Below are 23,001 nucleotides of genomic sequence, written 5' to 3' on the forward strand. Positions count from 1 at the left end.
GATAAGGTTCAAGACAATATTCTTCATATTTAGATTGAATAATAATTGAATTTTAATATGTAATAAACTATAATTATTAGAATGGAGTTTAATGAGGGGATGCTCTCCTATTAGTAGGCTACCAATAGTTTATAATTCAAACCAATGAACTAAAAAATTAATTGTTTGCCCTAATTTATCCACTTTGGAAAGGAATATAGAGAGAGAAGAGAATGAGATAAGAACAAATCTTGGTGTTAATTTTCGCATTGAAAGTGTCTTGTCAACAAATGGTGAATGATAAAAAGACTCCCCTCTTGTGGTGTGTTGTACGGGTGGAAAAAGTTGTTTTTGTTTAGTTGATTGTAGTCTTGGTTCAACAATTAGAGACTTAAAATATTTTTTTCTTTTCTTTCATATCAATTTTAAAAGCGAATAATTAAATTAAAATAATAGGAAATAAAGTGAAGGTTTACTTTGCACGTGTTGGTCCAATTTACATTAAATTTACAAATTCACTATTTTCCCCTCTAAAAAGTATCATCAACAAACTATTATTCATAACACACAGGTCAGAGCCAAGCTACAGGATCACCAAGTAACACTTCTGTAATTAAAAGTCCTAATAGTTATTGGCTTTAGATTAACTCAATATATGATCAATAAATCACTCCAGAACTTCTTATACTGAAACAAAAACACACCCCTTTTTATTATCAACAAACCGGACATCGACATTAATATAAAGAACATGGCTTACCAAAACATGACAATCAGAACGTTATATTCTGCATGGAGAAAAAAAGTAGCCAATCAATTTTCATATCATCCACATATATTACAATGCTATATGACCTGCAAAAAGGACCAAGACTTCATGTATCACAGTTTCTATTGATGCATTATGCTCTTTGGCCTCTAAAATCCTTTCTCACCAAACGGCATGTATCCAAAAGTCAGTAAAATCTATCGTAGTTTTACAGCCTAAGAAAATGAGTTATCTAAAACAAATGCAGGAAATAGAAAACATTAGGTATTAGCAGTTAGCACATACGCCCTTATGTTAATGTTCTCTCTGACTCAATCTGGATTGCATTCATTTTCTCTTCAGAATTCAGAGTATTTGCTGCAGTTATAAGCATCTCCATTCCTCCAACTTTATCAGATTCCCGTTCACGTTTTCTGCTCCATTTCTTGTCAATGTCTTCATTTGGCTTTAAATCCTTCTGACCAATTTTCCCTTTCTTGCTCTCGTGTGCCTTTCTTGCCTTACGTATTGCTAATATCCCTGCATCACATTTTATGCAGAACCATTTCCCCACAGGAATCAAATTCAGCGGAGGTTTCAAACAGTACATATGGTATGCATGATCACAGCCGTCACAGAGAACAATCTTATCATCATCTTTGTCGGTGAAGCAGACTTGGCATATACAAGAAGGGCAATACCAACAGTGACCGTATGTCCTAAGCTGCTTACTAGACAAACACCTTACATGGTAGTATTTACTGGGGCAAAATAAGTGACCACAGATTTTTATTTTTCCATGATGCACCACCATTTTACAAATTTTGCAGACAGAAAGATGTCTTGGACCTGTGGAAACTGGAATCCCATCACAAGTACAATTTGAATTCTCCTCCAATTCATTTGGGTTTTCTTCTTTTGCAGGGATGATTTCCCTGCCAACAATGTCGTCCAGTTTCTTTGGGACATTCAACCGTTCACACACCACACAGTTCTCATGTTGACATCCAATTCCCCTGGCAGTACAATTGGCACAGAACCAGCTTTTGCGGGGTATTTCTTCCACAGCAGGCTCAATACAAGACAGATGATATACCTCTTCACATGAATCACAAACCAAACAGTCTACACCTTCTGCTTTGTCTCCACAATGCCTGCAGCTGCCAATTTTGAATGTAACACATTCCAGTCTCCGTTCCGGCTTCATGTGAGAGATTGATTCCTGGTTACACAGCCATTTGACATAACATAAAAAATCAACACCGGTTTAATAAATCTCAAGCAAAATTTCAAATCAAGTGAAGTGCATTTGGTACTCTGATTGAACAGCATAAACAATCCATGCACCATGGATAGTTAAAACTTGCAAAACCTAGGAAGATACTTAAACACATAAGTCTTAAAAATCAAACAAGTCACAAGTGTGTTCTGAACACAGCAAAATTTAGACGCCAGAGGAAAAATTAATTACACTTCTCGTATCTATCAACCGGAGGAAAATAATGTTTTAAAGGTAGCGAAAAGTTTCAATATATAGGGATTAATGTTTTCATTACCCAGCATTTCACCTAAGAAATTGCCAGACAAATTGGGTGGGGTTACCGCAGGACGGATAAGCAATAAATTTTGGCCATACTAAACAATGACAACTCATTCTACACTCATTTAGTTTTTAAGAGGAAATCAAAAAGAAAAAAGATAGAAGACAATAGAGGCACCTTTGGTCTTTGATCATGCAGAATAATGCAACAGAAATTGATGCTACAACGATGAATATGATATAACCAAGACAAAACTGAACAAAAAAGACAATCATTATTTGTCTAAGCTCTAGTGCTTTCAATTAGAATTGATTAACAATCAACATCATGTGTCTCTGTCACATAATAGACAGCATTGGTCTCTTTCAGTAGCTAGAAGGCTTGCAACTTGTTTCTTTATTATTAATGGTGAAATGGGAGACCAACAAGGGAAAGCAAGCCAAAGTTAAAAACAGCCTTAGTGGAATTTGAAGTTTGCATTATTTATATAGTCCACAGAGAAACTTCTGCACTTGAGGTTAAAGACTATTTGGGGTTTGCTTCATAATTTTATTTCATGTTTTTACACAAAAACTGAAACATGGCCCACCTTTCATTTTGTTTTAAAAAACACCAGGGTATATACATGTATTTTTATTTTATACTGAATCTTACAATACAAAAACTGCAACTTACAATATCAAGAGAAAAATAATACTCTTGTACATGTGCATAGAATAGTGGCATTAGTGTGAGAGGATTTGGAATATGCACAAATTTTATCTGATTACTAGATCAAAGGCGCTTTAAGTCAATTTATCTAAACATCAGATTTTTTAAACTCGATCCAGATATATGCATGATCAGCACATGAAATATCAGAATAAAATATTGATACTCTTACCACTTGTTTTCCGTCTTCAAAGGATCTGTGCGCTGAAATCACAACCTGACAATATAGAAAAGATATGATTTATAAAGGACAGAAAAAGTCGTAACCCAGCTAAAAGTGAATATAATTCGGAAGCAATGAAGATATTATGGAACTGGAAAATTATTAACAACAGTTTTCTTTACCCGCTCACGGAAGGAAGCTTTTGACAAGTTGGAGAGGCTCCTGGCTATAGCAACAATCTGATGGCCAGTATTTTGAAGCTTCTGCCAAACCTAAGAATATCAACAAGGCCGAGTCATGTAAAATAAGATTAAATTCTCCTGTTACCTACTCAGGCTAGAAATAAACAAACACTGTAAAGAAATACCCTGAAGATTGTGGACAGTTCTGATTAGGCAAAGATAATGGATGGCTCTGATGCAATCATGTTGATATAGGATTTATAATAATTTATTCATCTTAAGAAATTAGTAGTTGATAAAATTTTTAGGAACTATCCTTTTTTGCTAAATTAGTAAAGTCTGACGGCACTCATTAATTAGCTCTTGACGATCTGATTATATCTGATTTGGGTGTATCAAATATAGGCCAAGGAATCATGGATGAACCTTCTCACTACCTGTATTGTATTCTACTAATTTGGACTTAAGTCTAATTCATCCACTAAACCAGCCTGTCCCTTATTCATATACATTAGGTTGGCCTTATCAATAGTCAGTGCAAGACTTGAAATACATCAACCCCCAGCCCCAGCTCAACACTGGTGCATGAAAAATATGATAGGTGGCCCAATAATAGATCTAGAGCAGGCTCTCATACCATTTTAGAATTCGGATTTGATATTATAGGTAGTATTTTACATGGTCTTCCTCTTAAGTACTATGATAAGTATTTTTACTAGTGCATGAATAATATGATAGTTAGTATTTTACATGGTCTTCATAATACTACTCCTATGACATCTGCCTCTCCTTTTCCCTTACAAGTTACAAGCTTTTCCTAATACAGATTGGGCTACAGATCCTAATGATCGCAGGTCCACCTCCTGTGCTGTCATTTTTCTTATATTAAATCCCATCTCTAGGTGGTCTAAGAAACAAGCTGTTGTTGCCAGGTCTTGCTCAAACAACTGCTGAAATTATATGGATTCAAACTCTGCTTAAAGAATATCGAGATATTTTAGGAAGTTTTAGATCTTATTCCTACTAGTTTAATTGTGTATATTGGTTGTATCTTGGTTTTATTACTAGCATATCTATCCTGCAATCTCAGGGATTTTATTCCTGCTAGTTTTCTTATATCAAATCCCATCTCCAGGTGGCTAAGAAACAAGCTGCTGTTGCCAGGTCTTGTTCAAACAACTGCTGAAATTTTATGGATGCAAACTCTGCTTAAAGAATATCAAGATATTTTAGGAAGTTTTAGATTTTATTCCTATTAGTTTAATTATGTATATTGGTTGTATCTTGGTTTTATTACTAGCATATCAATCCTCCAATCTCAGGGATTTGTTTCCTAGAACAGGTTGTGCTTGTTTCAAAAATTATCCAAAATATATATGTATGTATGTATAAATATCGGTCGTATGTAATGACACAGAATAAGATTCTATATTATTTTTTTCTAAACTTGAGATGGTATCAAAGCCCTTATACTTCTTGGACCTTTTGATCGTGTGATTTAATTGCAGTCTTCATTGTGGTGTAAACCTAATTGCAATAAAACTAATTGCAATCTTCATGGTTGCATGTTCTGAGTGTGTGTTTAATCAACCTTCATTGCTCCACAATCTCATACATCCATTATTGTGCATCTTGCATCTTTGTCTAGTTCACTTATCAATTATTTTGTTCCTTAATTGTACATAATTGTAATGGCTGAAATGAAAAATAGAGACAAGCCCCACAATGCAATAGAATTATAAAGTGTTCATTCAGCCTATTGATCGAATGAAAAAAATTATCTAAAATGGTCTCAAGTCATTAAGACCATCTTGAAAGGAAAAGGAAAGGCTAGCCATTTAACCAATGATGCCCCTGCTGAAGATGATCCTACATTCAAGTCATGGGATGAAGGAGACTCTATGATCATGGCATGGTTTTGGAACTCAATGGGCTCTAGAAATCAGTTACACATGTTTGTTTCTAAATTCAGCAGAAAGCCATATGGATTGCAATAAAGGAACAATATTCTAAGGAAAGATGTTGCACACATTTATGATGTGATGGTAAAAACCATGGCAGCCATACAGGGCACCAGAAGTGATATTGTCAAGGAGCAAGCTGTTACACTAGCCAACCTTGATTGTAGTTTTTTATTTATTTATTGTGGCTTAATTAGTTCAGATTCTGTTTTAATGTTAGGAAGATTGTAATAAGAATACTTTTAGGACCACTCTCACTCTCTTCTATTTATAATGAAAACATATACAAGTTGTTAGAAGTGGGCTTTAAGCCTAACTCAACCCCACAAAACCGGCTTGTAAGGTGAGATTTGCACCTTACTTATATATTATGAAATGGCCTTATCTCTAGTCGATGTGGGACTTCCAACACACCCGCTCACGCCGAGGTATATTCGTCTTGTGCGTGGGAGAAGAAATTAATGGGTGGTCCCTTAGTGGCCCAATATCGGGTGGAACAGAATGTCCAAGAAAGCTCGCTAGGATAGGCTCTAACTTGGCTCTGATACCATGTTAGAAGTGGACTTTAAGCCTAACTCAACCCCAAAAACCGGCTTGTAAGGTAAGGTTTGCACCTCATTTATATATTATGAATTGGCTTTATCTCTATCGATGTTGTACTTCCAACACACCCCCTCACGCCAAAGTATATTCATCTCGTGCGTGGGACAAGAAAATAGTGGGTGGTTCGTTAGCGCCCCGATATCGGGTGGAACAGAATGTCCAAGAACGTTCACTAGGATAGGCTCTAACTTGGCTCTGATACCATGTTAGAACCATGTTAGAAGTGGGCTTTAAGCCTAACTCAACCCCACAAAACCAGCTTCTAAGGTGAAGTTTGCACCTCACTTATATATTATGAATTGGCCTTATCTCTAGTCGATGTGGTACTTCCAACACAAGTACATGGAAGACGAAGAGACTGCACTAGGATCCTAGGTGCATAATTAGATACAGCAGTAGAGGTTTCCCCCACTTTACACACTATACATAGGTTTAATGATACAATAGAAGTAATAATTCTAACAAGAATAAAATCCGTAATTATAGGGATTTATTCTTTCTAAGGACATGTTCTGTTATATATGTATATGTTTAAATAGGTAAGTTGGCCTAATGATCATCAATAAGGAATAAAAATATCATTCCCTTCTAATTTTAAAAATATCATTCCCTTCTAATTTTAAGATGGTATCAGAGCTCCTTATCCAGGAGCCTCTGACCGTAGCCTAAAACCCCAAATCGCAATCACCACTACTGCGCAACCTTGACCCACTCCGATTCATCGCTGCGTCTATTTTCCAAACTCTAGTCTTCATTGCTGCCTCTGTTTTTTTCCACTGCAACCTTCATCGCTGCTTCTACTTGTCACTGCAGCCTTCATCACTGCATCTTCACGCAGTCTTCACTGCATCTTCATGCAGTCTTCACTGCATCTACGACCGTCTTCTTGCAGCCTTCATTGCTGCACTTTGTTTTTCATTCCATTATTCTTGCTTCTCGAGATGGTGAGTTTTGTCCCTGATTAAGGTGACAAACTCCCTAATAATGGAGAATTGTATAATATTCACTCTACATACGGATTGAACGGAAAGAACTATCTTAAATGGTCCCAACTTACACGAACCATATTAAAAAGGCAAAGGCAAGGGCAGCCATCTGACAGTAAATCCTCCTAATGAAACAGAAACCAGATTCAAATCATGGGAAGAAGTTCAATGATTATGGTGTGGCTTTTGGAATTCCATGATACCTGAGATTAGTGACACATGTATGTTTCTAAACTCATCCAAGGAGATTTGGAAAACAGAAGAACAAACCTACTCAAAGGCTAAGGATGCTACCCAAATGTATGAAGTAGTAAAAATTGTGGGAGCTAAACAACGTAATAAATTTGTCACTGAATATGCTAATCAACTCAAGTCCCTATGGATGGAATTGGATCATTATCGTATGATAAAAGAAAAAATTTTCAAAGGATTCAGTTCTACTCAATGAGTATATTGAGCAAGACCGTGTGTATGATTTCATGGTTGGCCTAAATCCCGAATATGATCAAGTTCAGATTCAAATTCTAGGCAAAGAAAGAGTTCCAACTCTGAATGAAGTCATAGCCATTATTGTTGCTCCCTCTTCTACCTTCTCTACTAATTAAGCCACAGTAAATATAAAATCTAAAATTAATGTTGGCTAGCATAACAGCATGCTCCTTGACACTTTTCCTGAACAGGAAAGTTATTTTAAGGTATCTCATCTTCAGGGGGAGGGTATAAGAAAGGAAGATAAACCTTTAAGGGAAGATGAGCTTCTAATATTCTCAAGACCTGAAATTAATCCTAGTGTGGTGAACATGGACAAACCCGATATTAGTCCAACCCAACCTGAAATTGAAATACAACTAGAGACCGAAACTACTTTGACCAAAACTGAACTTAAGATTGAACCCCAACAAATTCAAACACCCAATTTGAAACGGAGATTACTAATGGTAGAAAATTTGAGAAAAATCTAGTGTATTCAAGGAGAAAAATGAGGGTCATTCCAGCTTCTAGTCATGTTCAAGAATCCAATCCAGTACCACAACATGAGGTAACATCTACTAGTTCTGTAAATTTGTTTAATGAATGTGATACTGGAATTTTGGAAACCTCAGAAGTACAACAAGAAAACCTTAGCCAACCTAATGACCTTGACCTACCTATTGCTCTTATAAAGAAAACTTGTTTATCCTTTATCAAATTTTCTATCCTTCAAACAACTCTCTCCTACCCATAAAACTTTCCTTACAAATCTGAATAACATATTCATACCATCTTCTGTATCTGAAGCATTATCTTATAAAATATGGAAACAAGCCATGGATGTTGAAATGGAAGCATTGAACAAAAATAAGACTTGGAAGCTTGCTATCTTACCTAGAGGGAAAAAGGCAATAGGGTGCAAATGGGTATTTATTTTGAAGTAGATGGAACAGTTTACAAGGCAAGATTAGTGACTAAAGGATTTACACATACTTATAGGGTGGTTACTTGGAAACTTTTGCTCCGGTTGCAAAAATGAATATAGTCGGTCATATTATCATTAACAGTGAATAATGATTGGGACTTACAACAATTTGATGTAAAGAATGTGTTCCTACATGAAAATCTTGAAGAGGAAATTTACATGGAGTTACATCCATGTTATGATGAAATGGCAGGCTCAGGAACTATATGCAAACTAGAAAAGACCTTATATGGACTAAAACAATCTCCTAGAGCATGGTTCGGTAGATTCACTAATGTGATAACAAGTTTGGGTTATAAACAGAATCAGGGAGACCATACTCTTTTTTTCAAACATTCAGTTTCAGGGGAAGTAACTATTTTGCTGGTTTATGTAGATGATCTTATTTTAACCGAAGAAGGCAAGAGAGAGCAGCAGAAGTTGAGTGAATGTCTTGCGACATGTCTTGCAGCAGAATTTGAAATAAAGATTCTAGGGAAACTCAAGTATTTTTTGGGAATTGAAGTAGCCTACTCTAAGAAAGGAATCTTCATTTCTCAACAAAAATGTCATAGATTTGCTTAGGGAAATAGGCAGAACAGTGTGTAAACCAGCAAGCTTTGTGGATGGAATTGGATCACTATAAGGTCATTAAGGTCAAGTGTTATGAGAATTTGGAAATTCTAAGAGAGTACATTGACCAGGATGGGGTGTATGATTTCTTGGTAGGTCTAAACCAAGAATATGATCAAGTCAGATTTCAAATATTGGGAAAGGAGAAGGTGCCATAACTCAATGAAGTCATGGCAATTACTCAGAGTGAAGAAAGTAGCCGTCGTCTACTGCTAGAGACTTCTATTGCAAAACATTCAGCAATGATTGCCGAAGAAACAACAATGGTTGCTTACCAAAGGAAAAGAGCCTTTCTTATGAAGTTGGAGAAGAAATGAAGGAGTATGGTGTACTTATTGCAACAAGCCACACCACACTAGGGAAAAATGTTGGAAGTTGCAAGGAAAACTTCAAAGCAAAGATTAGGGATACAAAGGAGCTCCTCCAAAGAGAGGGGGTCAAGCAGCATGTTGTTGTTCCTGAAAATCAAGGAGGATCTATCCAACTCAATCGTGAGGAGCTAGAAAGAGTAAGATCCTTCCTTAATAAATTGGAAAAATCCATAAGTATGTGTTCATTGACATATTCTACTAGATTACAATTTTCGATTAGATTTAATGTCTCAAATATACCATGTACCCACTATTGGGTTTTAGAATGCGAAGCCACAAATCATATAACACCCTTCCCTAAATACTTTTCCAGATATTGCCCATGTCCTAACAACAAGAAAATATCCATAGCTAATGGAAACTAATAGCTATAGCTGGTCAAGGAGATGTCCAAATAAACCCAACAATAGTTCTGAAAAATGTTCTACATATTCCTAATGCTAAGATGTAATGTTTTTTTGTTTTACTATTATTCATGTATGGGAACCCATCTTTAGGATTAGGGTTAGGGTTGTGCCTTGACTCTTTGTATTCTGCTTCTTTGTACTTTATACATACCATGGTAAAACTATAACAATGAGATAAAAATTCATTGTTTTATTTCTCCAAAATCTCTTCAACTTGGTATCAAGAGCCAGAACATCTCCTCTGGTTCATCTTCATTGTTTGTCACAGGCACCGTCCATCGTTGCATGTCCGCCGTCTGCCGCAGCCGTCAGTGTTGCCGACGTATCTACTCCAGCAAAGTCATGGTTAGGTGTGCCTCAAGGAGCGCAACTCATCCCTGGAAGTCACAGCCTCTAAATCCTCCGCACGTGCCGCCTTTTTTCGATGACATTTCAAACGCTTGTCTACCATGCGCTGCCTTCCTGGTGCCAGAATCGCACCCCACCACCGTCGTTCGTCTCGCCGAATCCTCATGGACGTCTTTCTGCTCTTGTTCCTCTATTTTGGTCGCCATAGCTTTCACCTAGGGTTTCTTCTCAAGTTAGGTTTTTTTTGGAATGGCTTCTACTAATGGAATGACTTCCTCTCTACCTGCTACTCCTACTATTACCACTGCAAAATTGAACTGGAAAAATTACTCATCTTGGTATGCTATTGTGGAGTTATGGTTTCTTGGTCAAGGAAATCATTTTGTTGTGAGGTCTAGTGTAGAGGTTGAATTCCGAGCTATAGCACATGGGTTGTGTGAATTGCTATGGTTGAGAATTAGTCTAAATGATCTTAAAGTGGCTTATGACGAACCCATGATGCTTTATTGTGATAATTAGTCAGCTATTAGCATTCTCACAATCCAATTCAACATGATAGGACCAAACACACATAGATAGAACGACACTTGATTAAAGAGAAACTGGATAGTGGTCTTATCACTACTTCCTATGTTTCATCTAGGCATCAATTACTAGATCTGTTCATAAAAGTTTTTTCCACTCAATGATTTCTGACCTCACATGCAAGCTAGAAATGATAGATATCCATATATCAACTTGAGGGGTAGTGTTAGTAGTATATTAAGTGTTCTACTAGAAGTTGTTAGAAGATTCTAGGGATCTTTGTGTAATTATTACTTTGAAGTTAGAGTTACTTTGTTAAAGGGCAACCAAGGAACTCTTTCTCTGCATGAAAGAATATTTTTGTGTAAGGTAAGAGCCAACTAATCCAAATCATTGGATGCAAAAAATATTCATGATTGTTGATTGAGTTTTCATGAAACACTATAACTAAAACTAAGAACAAGATTTTCACCAAAAATAAAAGAACAAGCACATCACCATCATGGCACTCAATTAAAGCACATATTCAGTTACAAAAAAATTTCAAATTTTCAAGAAAAATCATAGCTATGTAAAAGTTGTAACAAGAGGCAAGCTACTGTTATAAATTACCTGTTGAAGATCAGATAAGAAAAGTGTAGGTGATTCATCATAAGCTTGTTCCTTCATCCTGGAGTTTATCAGGCTAAAGTCGACTACAGTTTCAGGTTTCATTTCTTGGAAATTTTCAAGCAATATTTTACATAATGAACTGAACTTCTCAGATGCTAAGATATCACAGAACAAACGCTGACACCTTTCAGTTGCACCATGGCCATCAGGCTCAGTAGAAAATCCATTATGCACAGCATTTTCTTGCCCATTAGCTTCACTCTGTAATCTATAAAGCAAACACTCTAAATCCGAAGAACGTTCTTGACCATTATTATCAATTTTAAAAGTTTCCTGCAGAAAAAAATGAGAAAAGTAAAACTGAAGGAACTGGTCCTGTATGCATGATAAGTGAACTTCTAACTGATCAACAGTCATTATAGTGGCACAACTAATTTTAGGATGAATCATAAGTGCTTCTCTTATACACCATTCCATACCACCATTATCATTGATTAATGAATGATATAAATGCTTTAGCACGACATTCCCCCAATGGTCAAGTAAATAATCTATTTAAGTCTTGCCTACAATCAAATCACAGTTTCTGCAGAAAGAATAAAGTATATAGCGTAAAAAGTTCAAAAACAACTTTGCAGAAAGAACCAGGAGTGTTTAGTGTGCTTGAAGTAACGTCTGGACCAAGGCCAGAGTCATGATTTTGTTTTAGTGTGAGGCACAAATCTTGGTAAAGAAAAATTTCCTCTCTTCCTATTCCCACATTAAATACAAATACTATTATAATAGCAACTGTCAAAAAATAATGCAATTCAAGCAAAAAAATGAGCTGACAAATTTAACCCCTTGGCTGGACTAATTATTTGCAATGAAGCAAATTATTATAATGTAAGGTAACAAAAAGGAAAAGAATCTCTTGAAGAGATTTCAGATAAATGAAACAGTGAAAAACTTGTCACTGTTACTGTTTTACTACTGTTTATATAAGATAGTAAGCAGAATACAAAGAGTCAAGGCCCAGTCCTAACCCTAACCCTAAAGAAAAGATCCCATACATGATAAAATAAAATATTACATCTCAACACTCCCCCTCAAGCTGGAGCATATAGATCATATGCTCCAAGCTTGGAACATATAAATTGAATTCTAGGCCCTCTTAAAGATTTAGTCAGAATGTCTGCAAGTTGTTCATTAGAGCCGACAAACTCTGTAACAAGATCCTTGGATAGTAATTTCTCTCTAACAAAATGACAATCAATTTCTATATGCTTTGTTCTCTCATGAAACACCGGATTGGAGGCAATGTGAAGGGCTGCTTGGTTGTCACAATATAACTTCATCTGCTCATTTTCACAAAATTTCAACTCTTGAAGGAGTTGTTTAATCCATACTAGTTCACATGTAGCTAGAGCCATAGATCGATATTCCGCCTCTGCACTAGATCGAGCAACAACACTTTGTTTCTTACTTTTCCAAGATACAAGGTTCCCTCCAAGGAATACACAATACCCTGTGGTAGATCTTCTATCAATTGGACAACCAGCCCAATCTGCATCACAATACGCTTCAACTTGAGTACTTCCCTTGTTCTCATACAACAATCCTTGTCCTGGGTTCCCTTTTACATATCTGAGAATGCGAATCACAGCATTCCAATGATCAATGTGGGGATTTTGCATAAATTGACTAACAACTCCCACTGGATAAGAAAGATCAGGTCTTGTTATAGTAAGGTAGATGAGTTTTCCAACCAACCTTTTATATCTCTCGGATCTGAGAAAAGTTCACCTTGATCTCTTGTTAATTTTTGATTTGAGTCCATAGGGCTATCAATGGGCTTGCAATTTGTCAGACCTGTTTCTTCCAAAATATCAAGAGCATATTTTCTCTGTGCAATGATGACACCTTCTCTTGATTGCGCCACTTCAATACCAAGAAAATATTTAAGACGACCCAAATCTTTGGTCTGAAAGTGGCTAAACAAATGGTTCTTCAATTGAGTAATTCTAGTGATATCATTTCCTGTGATAACAATATCATCAACATAAACCATAAGATAAACACATTTGTCAGGAGAAGTATGACCATAAAATACTGAATGATCCGCTTCACAACGTTTCAATCCAAAATTCTGCACAACACGACTAAATTTACCAAACCAAGCTCGAGGAGATTGCTTCAAGCCATAGAGAGAACGATGCAACTTACAAACTAACCCAGACTCCCCCTGAGCAACAAACCCAGGAGGTTGCTCCATGTATATCTCCTCTTCCAGATCACCATGAAGAAAGGCATTTTTAATGTCCAACTGATACAGAGGCCATTGGCGAATGGCAGCCATAGCAAGGAAAAGACGAACAGAACTTATTTTAGCCACAGGAGAAAAAGTATCACAATAGTCAAGACCGTATACCTGAGTATACCCCTTAGCGACGAGACGGGCTTTGAGTCGGTCTACAGCACCAGTCGGACCAACCTTAATAGCATAGACCCATCTACAGCCCACAGACTTCTTACCAGGAGGAAGAGAGACAAGTTCCCAAGTCCCACTGTGTTCAAGTGCCTGCATTTCATCAATCATGGCTTGTCTCCATCCAGGATGACCAAGTGCCTCATCAACATTCTTAGGAACCTTAACGGTAGACAAGGAGGAAACAAAAGAGAAATATGGAGGAGACAAACGATGATAACTCAAAAAGTTATAAATAGGATGTGGATTACGAGTAGAGCGAGTACCTTTCCGAAGGGCAATAGCCAAGTGTGATCGGAGTCAAGAGAAGATGAAGAGGATGAAGGATCCATGATTCGAGAATCTGGTGGAGAAGGATTTGAGTCACAGGGGTCTTCAGGCAAGGAAGGAGTCACTGGAGTGCGACGCTGATATGTGAGAAGAGGTGGTTGAACAATGTCATTGGCATTTTGAGGTTGAGTTTCAGGAAGAACCAAGGGATCACAGGATGGTAAAGGAAGGACTTGTTGAATAGAAGAACTCTCCTCCATGGAGGACAAGAAAAAAGGTGTGTCCTCAAAGAATGTAACATCAGCAGACATATAATACCTTTTGGTTGAGGGAGAATAACATTTATACCCTTTCTGAAGGCGAGAATATCCCAAAAAGACACACTTAATAGCCTTTGCAGAAAGTTTATGAAGACCTGGAGAGACATTATGAACAAAACAAGTACATCCAAACACACATGGAGAAACACGATACAAAGGATCATTTGGAAAAATTATCGAGTGAGGAATTTTATTTTCAATAGAAGAAGAAGGCATCCTATTGATTAGAAAACAAGCAGTGAGGACTGCATCTCCCCAATGATGAATAGGAACATTGGTATTCAACATGAGAGAGCGTGCAGTTTCGATAAGGTGTCTATTCTTTCTTTCGGCTATGCCATTTTGTTGTGGAGTATGAGGACATGTTGACTGATGTAAAATTCCTTGGGAAGATAAAAATGAGGAAAACGCAGCAGAAAAATATTCCTTAGCATTATCACTTCTGAGAATTTTAATTGTCTTCCCAAATTGGTTCTTAATTTCATTAAAGAAGGACACAAATATGGATAAAAGTTCCGATCTTTCTTTCATTAGATAAACCCAAGTACATCGAGAGAATTCATCAATGAACGTTACAAAATAGTTAAAACCAAAAGAAGTGACACGACTTGGTCCCCAAACATCAGAATGAACAGTAGAAAAAGCAAAATTACATCGTGTCTCAGACTTTTTAGGGAAGGAAGATCTAACATGCTTTCCTAACTGACACGATTCACAATCTAAGGCTTGAATGTGTTTGAGACTCGGAACCATCATCTTCAACTTAGACAAATTTGGGTGACCTAAACGATCATGCAAAAGTTTTGGGGATGAAGTTGCAAAACAAGATACTGAGGAGCTTGGTTTTAGGAAATAAAGTCCCCGTGACTCATGTCCTTCTCCAATCAGACGACCCGTACCATGTTCCTGTATAGCAAAGGAATTAGCAGTAAAGGTTACAGAACAATTTAAGGAACAAGTCAATTGACTCAAAGAGATTAAATTGTAAGGACAATGAGGAATGTACAAAACAGAGTTTAAATTTAGTGAAGGTGATAAAGAAACTTTGCCAATTCCTTGAGATGCCACTTTGGATCCACTTGCAACAGTAATAAAATGAGGACTTTTGGGAGAGGAAATGGAGGAAAATGAGGAAATGTTACCAGAGACATGATCTGAGGCACCTGAGTCAAGAATCCATGGACTAAGACCTTCCACAGATTGAGAGATGCATGCAGTTGACATTGAAGAGGATGAGCCAGGATTGTTGGATTTCTCAGATTTGTACCTCAAGAATTCTTGGTACTCTTCATCAGAAATTCTAGATTCTGAATGATCAGACTTGGACACATGAGCAGCTTTATCGGGAAAACCATGTAAGGAGTAACACTTGTCTTGGGTATGGCCCATTCTATTACAATATGAGCATTGAGGACGCCCACTTCGACCACCACGTCCTCCACGGTTGCTCCGACCTCCTCCTCTTCCTCGTGGTGCTACCATTGCTGATGTTTCAAAAACATCAGTTGAACTTTCATCTTTGACCAATGTAGGTACACGAAGAAGTCTAGTAACTAAGTTGTCCATCGAAGGGATTTGATCACCGGCTAAAACTTGATCACGCACATGATCAAAAGTCGAGTGTAGGCTCCTCAGAATTAAGACCATGTAAAACTTATCAAGTTTTTTGTTGATATCTTCTAATGAATCAGCCACAAAAAAACTCTTCAATTCTTCTACTGCTGCCCTAGCCTTTCCTATATGAGAAACCATATCATGATTGATTTGTTTGAGTGAGGCTACTCTTTGAGTTGCATCAAAGAGGCGTTGAATATCGTTAGCAAAAATATCTTGTGCCCTTTTCCAAAAAGAGAAGCATGTCTTGTAAGGTCTCAAAATGTCTAAGACCCCTTGCTCAACTGATTGCCATAAAACAGCACACAACTGAAAATCCAATTTCTGCCACTTAGGTTTCTCTTCCTCTGAAATATTAGAGACCTCTTTTTCAAGATGATCATGATAACCTTGACCAAGAAACCACAACTCCACCGAAGCTGACCAAGAGGAGTAATTTTTCCAGTTCAGTTTCACAGAGGTAATAATAGGAGTAGCTGATAGAGAGGGAGACAATCCACCCGTAGAAGCCATTAAAAAAAAAACTTAACTTTTGAGAAGAAACCCTAGGTTCAAGATATGGTCACCGAAACAGAGAACCAAGAGCAGATATAAGACCAGGAGGCTCCGGCGAGACGAACGACGGTGGCGCGGCGCGATTCCGGCGCCGGGAAGGCGGCGCATGGTGTACACGCGCTTGAAAGTCGCCGGAGAGAAGCGGAGCGTGGCGGCGCGTGCGGAGGTTTCCGGGGACGTGACTTGCGGGGATGGGTTGCGCTCCTCGAGGCGCACCTAACCCTGACTTCACCGGAGTATACACGCCGGCGGCGACGGCGGCGACGGCGGACGGCGCGGCGGACGGCGGCGGACAGTTGCGGAAGACGGCGGACGATGACAGTCACTGTGACAAACAGTGAAGATGAACCAGACTCATGTTCTGGCTCTTGATACCATCTTGAAGAGATTTCAGATAAATGAAACAGTGAAAAACTTGTCACTGTTACTGTTTTACTACTGTTTATATAAGAAGATAGTAAGCAGAATACAAAGAGTCAAGGCCCAGTCCTAACCCTAACCCTAAAGAAAAGATCCCATACATGATAAAATAAAATATTACATCTCAACAGAATCTATCATGCTTTCTTCCCATGCCCTCAATCGCACCAGTTGAGAAATAAAGGAGACTATATTTGAGAGTCTGAGAGATTGAACACTCCTTTCATATGTTATCCGATTTATATTGATAAAGTTATGATACAATGAGCATAGGAAAGAGCAAAGACCAACCTAGAAAGATAGGTACAGCTCATAGGTATAGCATATAGTAATTTTCCAACAGATCCAACATGCTTGGTACAAAAACTTCTTTGGATAACATCTTCTCTCGAATAAAATGATTGTCAAGTTTCATGTAAATCTCCTATTTTAAATCACCATGAAGAAAAACATTTTGGATATGTAATTGATGGAGAGGCCAATGCCATAATTGTCACAACAAAGAAGAGGCGAACAATAGTCAATTTAGGTAAGAGAGAAAAAGTATCACCATAATCAAGATCATAGATTTGAGTATACCCTTTGGCCACCAATCTAGTTTTGAGGCGATCAATTACACCATTGGGCCCAACGACGACCAACAATCTTCTGTCCAAGTGAAAGAGTAACCAAGTCCCATGTGCCATTATGTTCAAGAGCATGTATCTCAACAATCATGGTTTGTCGCCATCCAAAATGATTAAGTACCTCCGTCACATTTTTAGGAATGGTAATGAAAGATAAAGAGGAGAAAAAATAGAAAGGGCTCAAACAATGATGGCTTAGAAAATTGTAAATAGGATGAGGATTGTGCGTATAGCGAGTACATTTCGGAATGGAAATAGGCCAACTAGAATCTTCATAATTAGGAGATGTAGTACGAATGGTAAAGGACTTGATGAAAAGGACACACCATGAGGTATTGGACCAATCATTTGAATCCGTCGTTGGTAAGTGATAAGAGGAGGCGTGATGGTCCATGTGAATTGGGCTAATGAGATGAATTTGGATTATTGGGCGAAAATGGAACAGTGTTAGGAAAAGGATATACAAAGAGTGGAAAACTACAAAAAAAGTATTATTTGGCATTACCACCCCTTAAGATCTTGATAAATTGGTTTTTAGTTTTACCAAGGATAGACACAATTATTTAAAAGTTCAGACCAATCCTTCATTAAGTAAACTCAAGTACAATGAGAACATTCATCAACAAAAGTTACAAAATACTGAAACCCAAAGGATGAGATTCGGCTTGGACCCCAAATGGTAAAATAAACTATAGAGAAGACAAAGTTACATCTTGTTTCATTTCTTTTTGGAAAAGAAGACCGGATATATTTTCCTAATTGACATGACTCACATTCATACTTTCTTAATTGATATGTATTCCAAATATGGTTTTGGAGTTTGTTGAGTTCGGGAATCATACTTTTCAATTTTGATAAACGTGGATGACCCGAGCATTCATGTAAAAGCTTAGGAGATGGGATTGCTAAACAAGACATTGACAATCTAATGTCAAGATAGCAGAGTCCTCTAGTATCCAATTCCAACAATTCATGCCATCTAATGCTATCCTTTACATAACTTCATGTCCTCGTACTCCTCAACAAAATGGATTGTATGAACGACAAAACAAACATATAATTGAAACTATACTCAAACACTTCTTCAAATTCATCTTCTTCATAATTTTGGGTGGATGTCGTCCTTATAGTATGTTACCTTATTAATTAGTTGCCATCGTTTGTCTTAATGATTGGGTACCCCACCACTCTATCCTTTTTCCTCATTCATAGTCTTCTTCCACGTGTTTCTAGTAACACATGTTTTGTGCATAAACTCACCTGGTCAAGATAAACTTCTACCTCGGTCGTTCAATGTGTCTTTGTAGAATATCATTACTCTCATAATGAGTATCAATGTTTCTCTCCTAATCTTCAAAGGTATTTCATGACTACTAACATCTCTTTCTTTGAGTTTGTTCCATATAATAGGGTTTAGGGTTTATTCCAATGGCGACATATATAGTCACTTTCCCACCACCATCGATCTTCTTTCATCATCACTAGATGACTCTATTGTAACTCGGGGATGTTTCTCCAACACCTCTTGAAGTATGTCAACATCGTTCATGGCCTATTGAAATTCTAGTACGACAATCCATCTTGGACAAAGAATGATATAATAGAGGTCATGCTCAATCTTTCCCCAACACTATCTTTTGGACCGAATCTAATATTCTCTAAAATGACTGACCAATTGCTATTCAAATAGGTACGCTTTTACCCATAACCCTTCTCCCCACTGTACAAACCACAACTATCATCCTTTTTACACCATACATTATACTTATTTGTCCTTATCATCTTCTATTTCCATTTCTAGATCTCTAGATGAAGCTTTATCTCACCAAGAATGGTGATAAGTGATGGTTAATAAGATGTGTGCCCTTTAAAGTAGTGGTATTTGGGAGTTGGTTCCCTTCTAGCTAGCAAATCAATTGTGTTATTGTTTAAGGTAATTTAACATTGCAGAAAAGTAAGAAACAAAAATGTTGTGGTAAGCTCAAGTGTAGATGCAGAATATAGGGCAATGACATTAGTCACTTTTGATCTCATATGGCTTAAAACAACTTTTCAAAGAGCTCACATTTGATGAAAACTTCCAAATGCACCTTGAATGTGACAATCAAGCAACATTACACATTGCCTCTAATCCTATCTTTCATGAGAGGACCAAACATACTATGATGGATTCTCATTTCAAAAGAGAAAAATTGGAGCCTGGATATTTGGCTACTAGATTTGTCAACTCTAGTGAATAGTTGGTTGAGTAAGGATTGGTTATATTTGTAGTAAGTTGGGAACATACAACTTATATGCTCTACTTCAAGGGGAGTGTTAAAATTATAGAAATACGGAATTGATCCCCTATATAATGAAGAATATCCAGATTATCTGTTTTATTAGGAACCTTTTTTATTATTCCTGTATCATATATTTATTACTAGAGGATATCAAATCTCCTCTACTTATTGTACTGATTCATTTTTTCTCAATATAAATAGAAATCATGTTTTGTCTAAAAAGCATATGGTTTCAACTTGATGATTCTCTCTTTCCTAGAGTTTATGAAAAATACACCGCATAGGTTGCAACTCAGCTTCACTTTTGTACATAATTATTCTCCACTCAACAGTGTACATGCATGAGGATTTGATCTTTGCACAATAGCAATGTCAAACATTGACTTTGCCAATTAGTTCTCTTTTGTCACAAATAAAAATATCAAGTATGATCCACAACCAAAATACATTTTCCCTTGTGTTTTAACTCTGAGTACACTTCCATTTTGGACCTAATAAAATTTTAACCAGCCATAGCTGCTCCAATGAACAATATCTAAAACGTACAAGAGAAATGATCCCCAAATTTTGTCATTTGATGTTCTACTCATCATTTTTGTTCTTAAATTCACAAACTTAACAAGAAGTAACATACCTAATCTTGAATCAAATGCAGCTCATGATGGGTTACTTAAGTTATTCTTACTAACATTGGCATACTTATTGAACTCATATCCTATCTGTGTTTGTGTCCAAGTAACTCCATATCTTCAAAGCATTAGCAAAATAAGACTAAAGAGCACAGAGACAAAAGGATTAGCAGTATTCAATATTTCTTCTACCAACACTAGCATTCTACTTTACGTTTTTCTAATGCATCACTCAGCTTAATAAACCTTCTACAAATACTCACTACCATAGACCTAGAAGCCACAGCAAGAAACCAAAGACCAGAAACCTAATATCGTATGTTAGAACAAATGCCTTAGGGAGCAGCTAAAGAAACAACCACCGCACACTACATCCACCCAAATATAGCCGGAGTAAATCATCCATAATTAACCAAGGAAGGACAATATCTCTCCATAGTCATATTTTTTAAACTACTTAACTAAAACATTTATAATTACAAGTCCAATCCAACCCATATAGAACAGGAATACCCTTGAATATCAGCACTCCTGTAAATTATTCCATAACTACAAGTAATAGGCACATGTGCATCTTACGAAAAAAAAAAAGCTGATTGACCTCTTTTTAACATAAACCCAACAATCTACCAGCTATCACCACCTCTAACAATTTTATAAAATGACATACGTAACACATGAAACATCTTGTGCGGAGTGATGACAAATAGATATACAGAACCATCAAAGGCACAAATATTGTAAAAGCAGTAGGGAAAAACTGGTCCAGCAGGTAACTTACCACTTCCAAATGTTTTCTGCTGTTCTCCTGAACTTTAAATTCTGAAGCACGTTTTACATGCTTGCGCCTCTTATATGTTCGAAAACATTCAACAGCACCAGACTTCCCTTCTACAACACCAAATCCATTTGTAAGTACCTCTACATGATCTACAGTTTCATTCTTCAAGCGGTCATCTTCAACTGGAGTAACACCACTCCCATCTGCAATTGCCACCTGATTGTTTACAGCTTTATTCTTTGAGCACAGATCTTCTCCACTGTAAGCGATAATATTTCCATCAGCAATTGCCACTCCATTATATATAACTTCTTTCTTTGAGCCCAAAACCTCTTCATCTTCAGCAACACCATTCCCATCAGCAACTACAACCCTGATATTCGTGGCATCATTCTTCAAGTCCCAAACTTCGCCTTCAGCAACACCATTTCCACCCTCAAGAACCATTCCATTATTTACAGTTTCATTCCTCAAGTCCTGAACTTTTTCTTCACCTTCAGCAACACCATTGCCCCCCTCAACTGTTAACCCAGTATTTACAGTTCCATTCTTCAAACCCCAAACTTCTTTCCTATTAGCAACACAATTTCCTCCTTCGTGCGTCACCCCATTATTTATAGCTTCACGCTTCAAGACCCACACTTCTTCACCTTCAGCAATACCATTCCCACCTTTACTTGTCACCCTACTATCATAAGCTTCTTTCTTCAAACCCCGAACTTCTTCACCTTCAACCACAACCCCATCCTTTAAAGCTTCATCCTTCAAGCCCTGACCTTCTTCACCTCCAGCAATATTATTTCCACCTAGAATTCTCCCCCCGTAATCTCCATCTTCAGAATCTGACCTCCTACCCAACCCAGCCCACTTATCACCATTGCTAGTCCCATCCTCAGCTTGCATCTCCACAGAATCCCAATTTCCAAATACTCACGGCAGAAAACTAGGGTTTCCCAGGAAACAGATCCAAAACTCTTCAAGATTTGTCTCTCACCAACTTCACCGATCAACAACGCTGAAAACCACAAACACCAAAAGCACAAACACAACGCCAGTTAAAATACACACATTCCACTCTGAAAAGCCAAATAAACCATCAAAACATCCACCTCAACTTCAACCACTAAGGTAAATGCAGCGTCAGCAGAAACAAAAGCTAGAAAACAGCCAACACAAACAAAACACTAACACGCTTTCATGCCACAAAATTCAGTAAACATCCAAAGAAAAAATAGTGAAAAACAAAAGCACCCCAAAAGCTTTAATTATTCATTTATCATTTAAGAATTGAGTACCAAAAACGGAAACGCAAACAGCGAGCGAAAATTGAAGAGGAAAAAGAAGGGCTTACAGTGCAGAGGTGGGATTAGAGCGAGTGACTTAACCAACGGGAATTGGAAAAAAGTGAAAGTGTGAAATTGTTGTTAAGAAGTTGAAGCAGTAACAAAGAAGAAGAAGAAGGTGCTTCTCTCTTATCCTTCTTGTTTTATTTAAACACAACAGTCTTTCTTCCTTTCTTTCTTTCCCCGGTCATTTCTTTTCTCCGTCCTTTCCTTAAAAAAATTAAAATAGTTCCAAGATCCACGTGGCTCTGGTTGGGGTTGGGCTTCGACAAAGCCCATGAAAATTTGTCATTTTTAATGTTTAATTTGTCATTTTTGTATCATAACTCATTTATCCTCTAAAACATTCATTGATGCTCTAGATTTGTGTCTTGTGATCTCTTACTCTTTTTTTTACATTTGATTTAGCAAGCGTGTGGTTGAAGGTAAAGGTTGAACTTAAGTAACTCCTTTGAGTTAGTTCTTCGGCTTCCTTTATTCAAAGCATTC

At 37.2% G+C, this 23,001-nt stretch overlaps 1 protein-coding gene and 1 pseudogene across 1 annotated transcript; one reads left to right on the plus strand and one right to left on the minus strand.

Annotated features, from left to right (window-relative positions):
* Window positions 1-774: 774 nt before the first annotated feature.
* LOC114195482 (uncharacterized) lies at window positions 775-22,720 on the minus strand. The gene is made up of 6 exons (XM_028085970.2): window positions 22,521-22,720; window positions 21,170-22,184; window positions 11,206-11,538; window positions 3,325-3,414; window positions 3,152-3,196; window positions 775-1,949 (listed from the first exon to the last, which is right to left on the minus strand). Exons 2-6 carry the CDS (start codon window positions 22,070-22,072, stop codon window positions 1,038-1,040), a joined length of 2,283 nt encoding a protein of 760 aa, XP_027941771.1. The 5' UTR covers window positions 22,073-22,184; window positions 22,521-22,720; the 3' UTR covers window positions 775-1,037.
* On the plus strand, window positions 7,071-10,153 carry LOC146884139 (uncharacterized; annotated as a pseudogene).
* Window positions 22,721-23,001: the final 281 nt, after the last annotated feature.

The sequence above is a fragment of the Vigna unguiculata genome, chromosome 8 (assembly GCF_037176805.1).
Source record: "Vigna unguiculata cultivar grain cowpea cultivar isolate G323 ecotype 2 chromosome 8, ASM3717680v1, whole genome shotgun sequence".
In the NCBI taxonomy this organism is placed as follows: domain Eukaryota; kingdom Viridiplantae; phylum Streptophyta; class Magnoliopsida; order Fabales; family Fabaceae; genus Vigna; species Vigna unguiculata.

Bases quoted from the DNA above. Each gene is read 5' to 3' on its own strand.
- LOC114195482 (XM_028085970.2), bottom strand. From the start codon at position 22,072: ATGCAAGCTGAGGATGGGACTAGCAATGGTGATAAGTGGGCTGGGTTG. The intron at 11,539-21,169 runs GTAAGTTACCTG...TTTTTTCTGCAG, and splicing joins GCAGAAAACATTTGGAAGTG to GAAACTTTTAAAATTGATAA. The intron at 3,415-11,205 runs GTAATTTATAAC...TGATATTCTTAG, and splicing joins TCTTATCTGATCTTCAACAG to GTTTGGCAGAAGCTTCAAAA.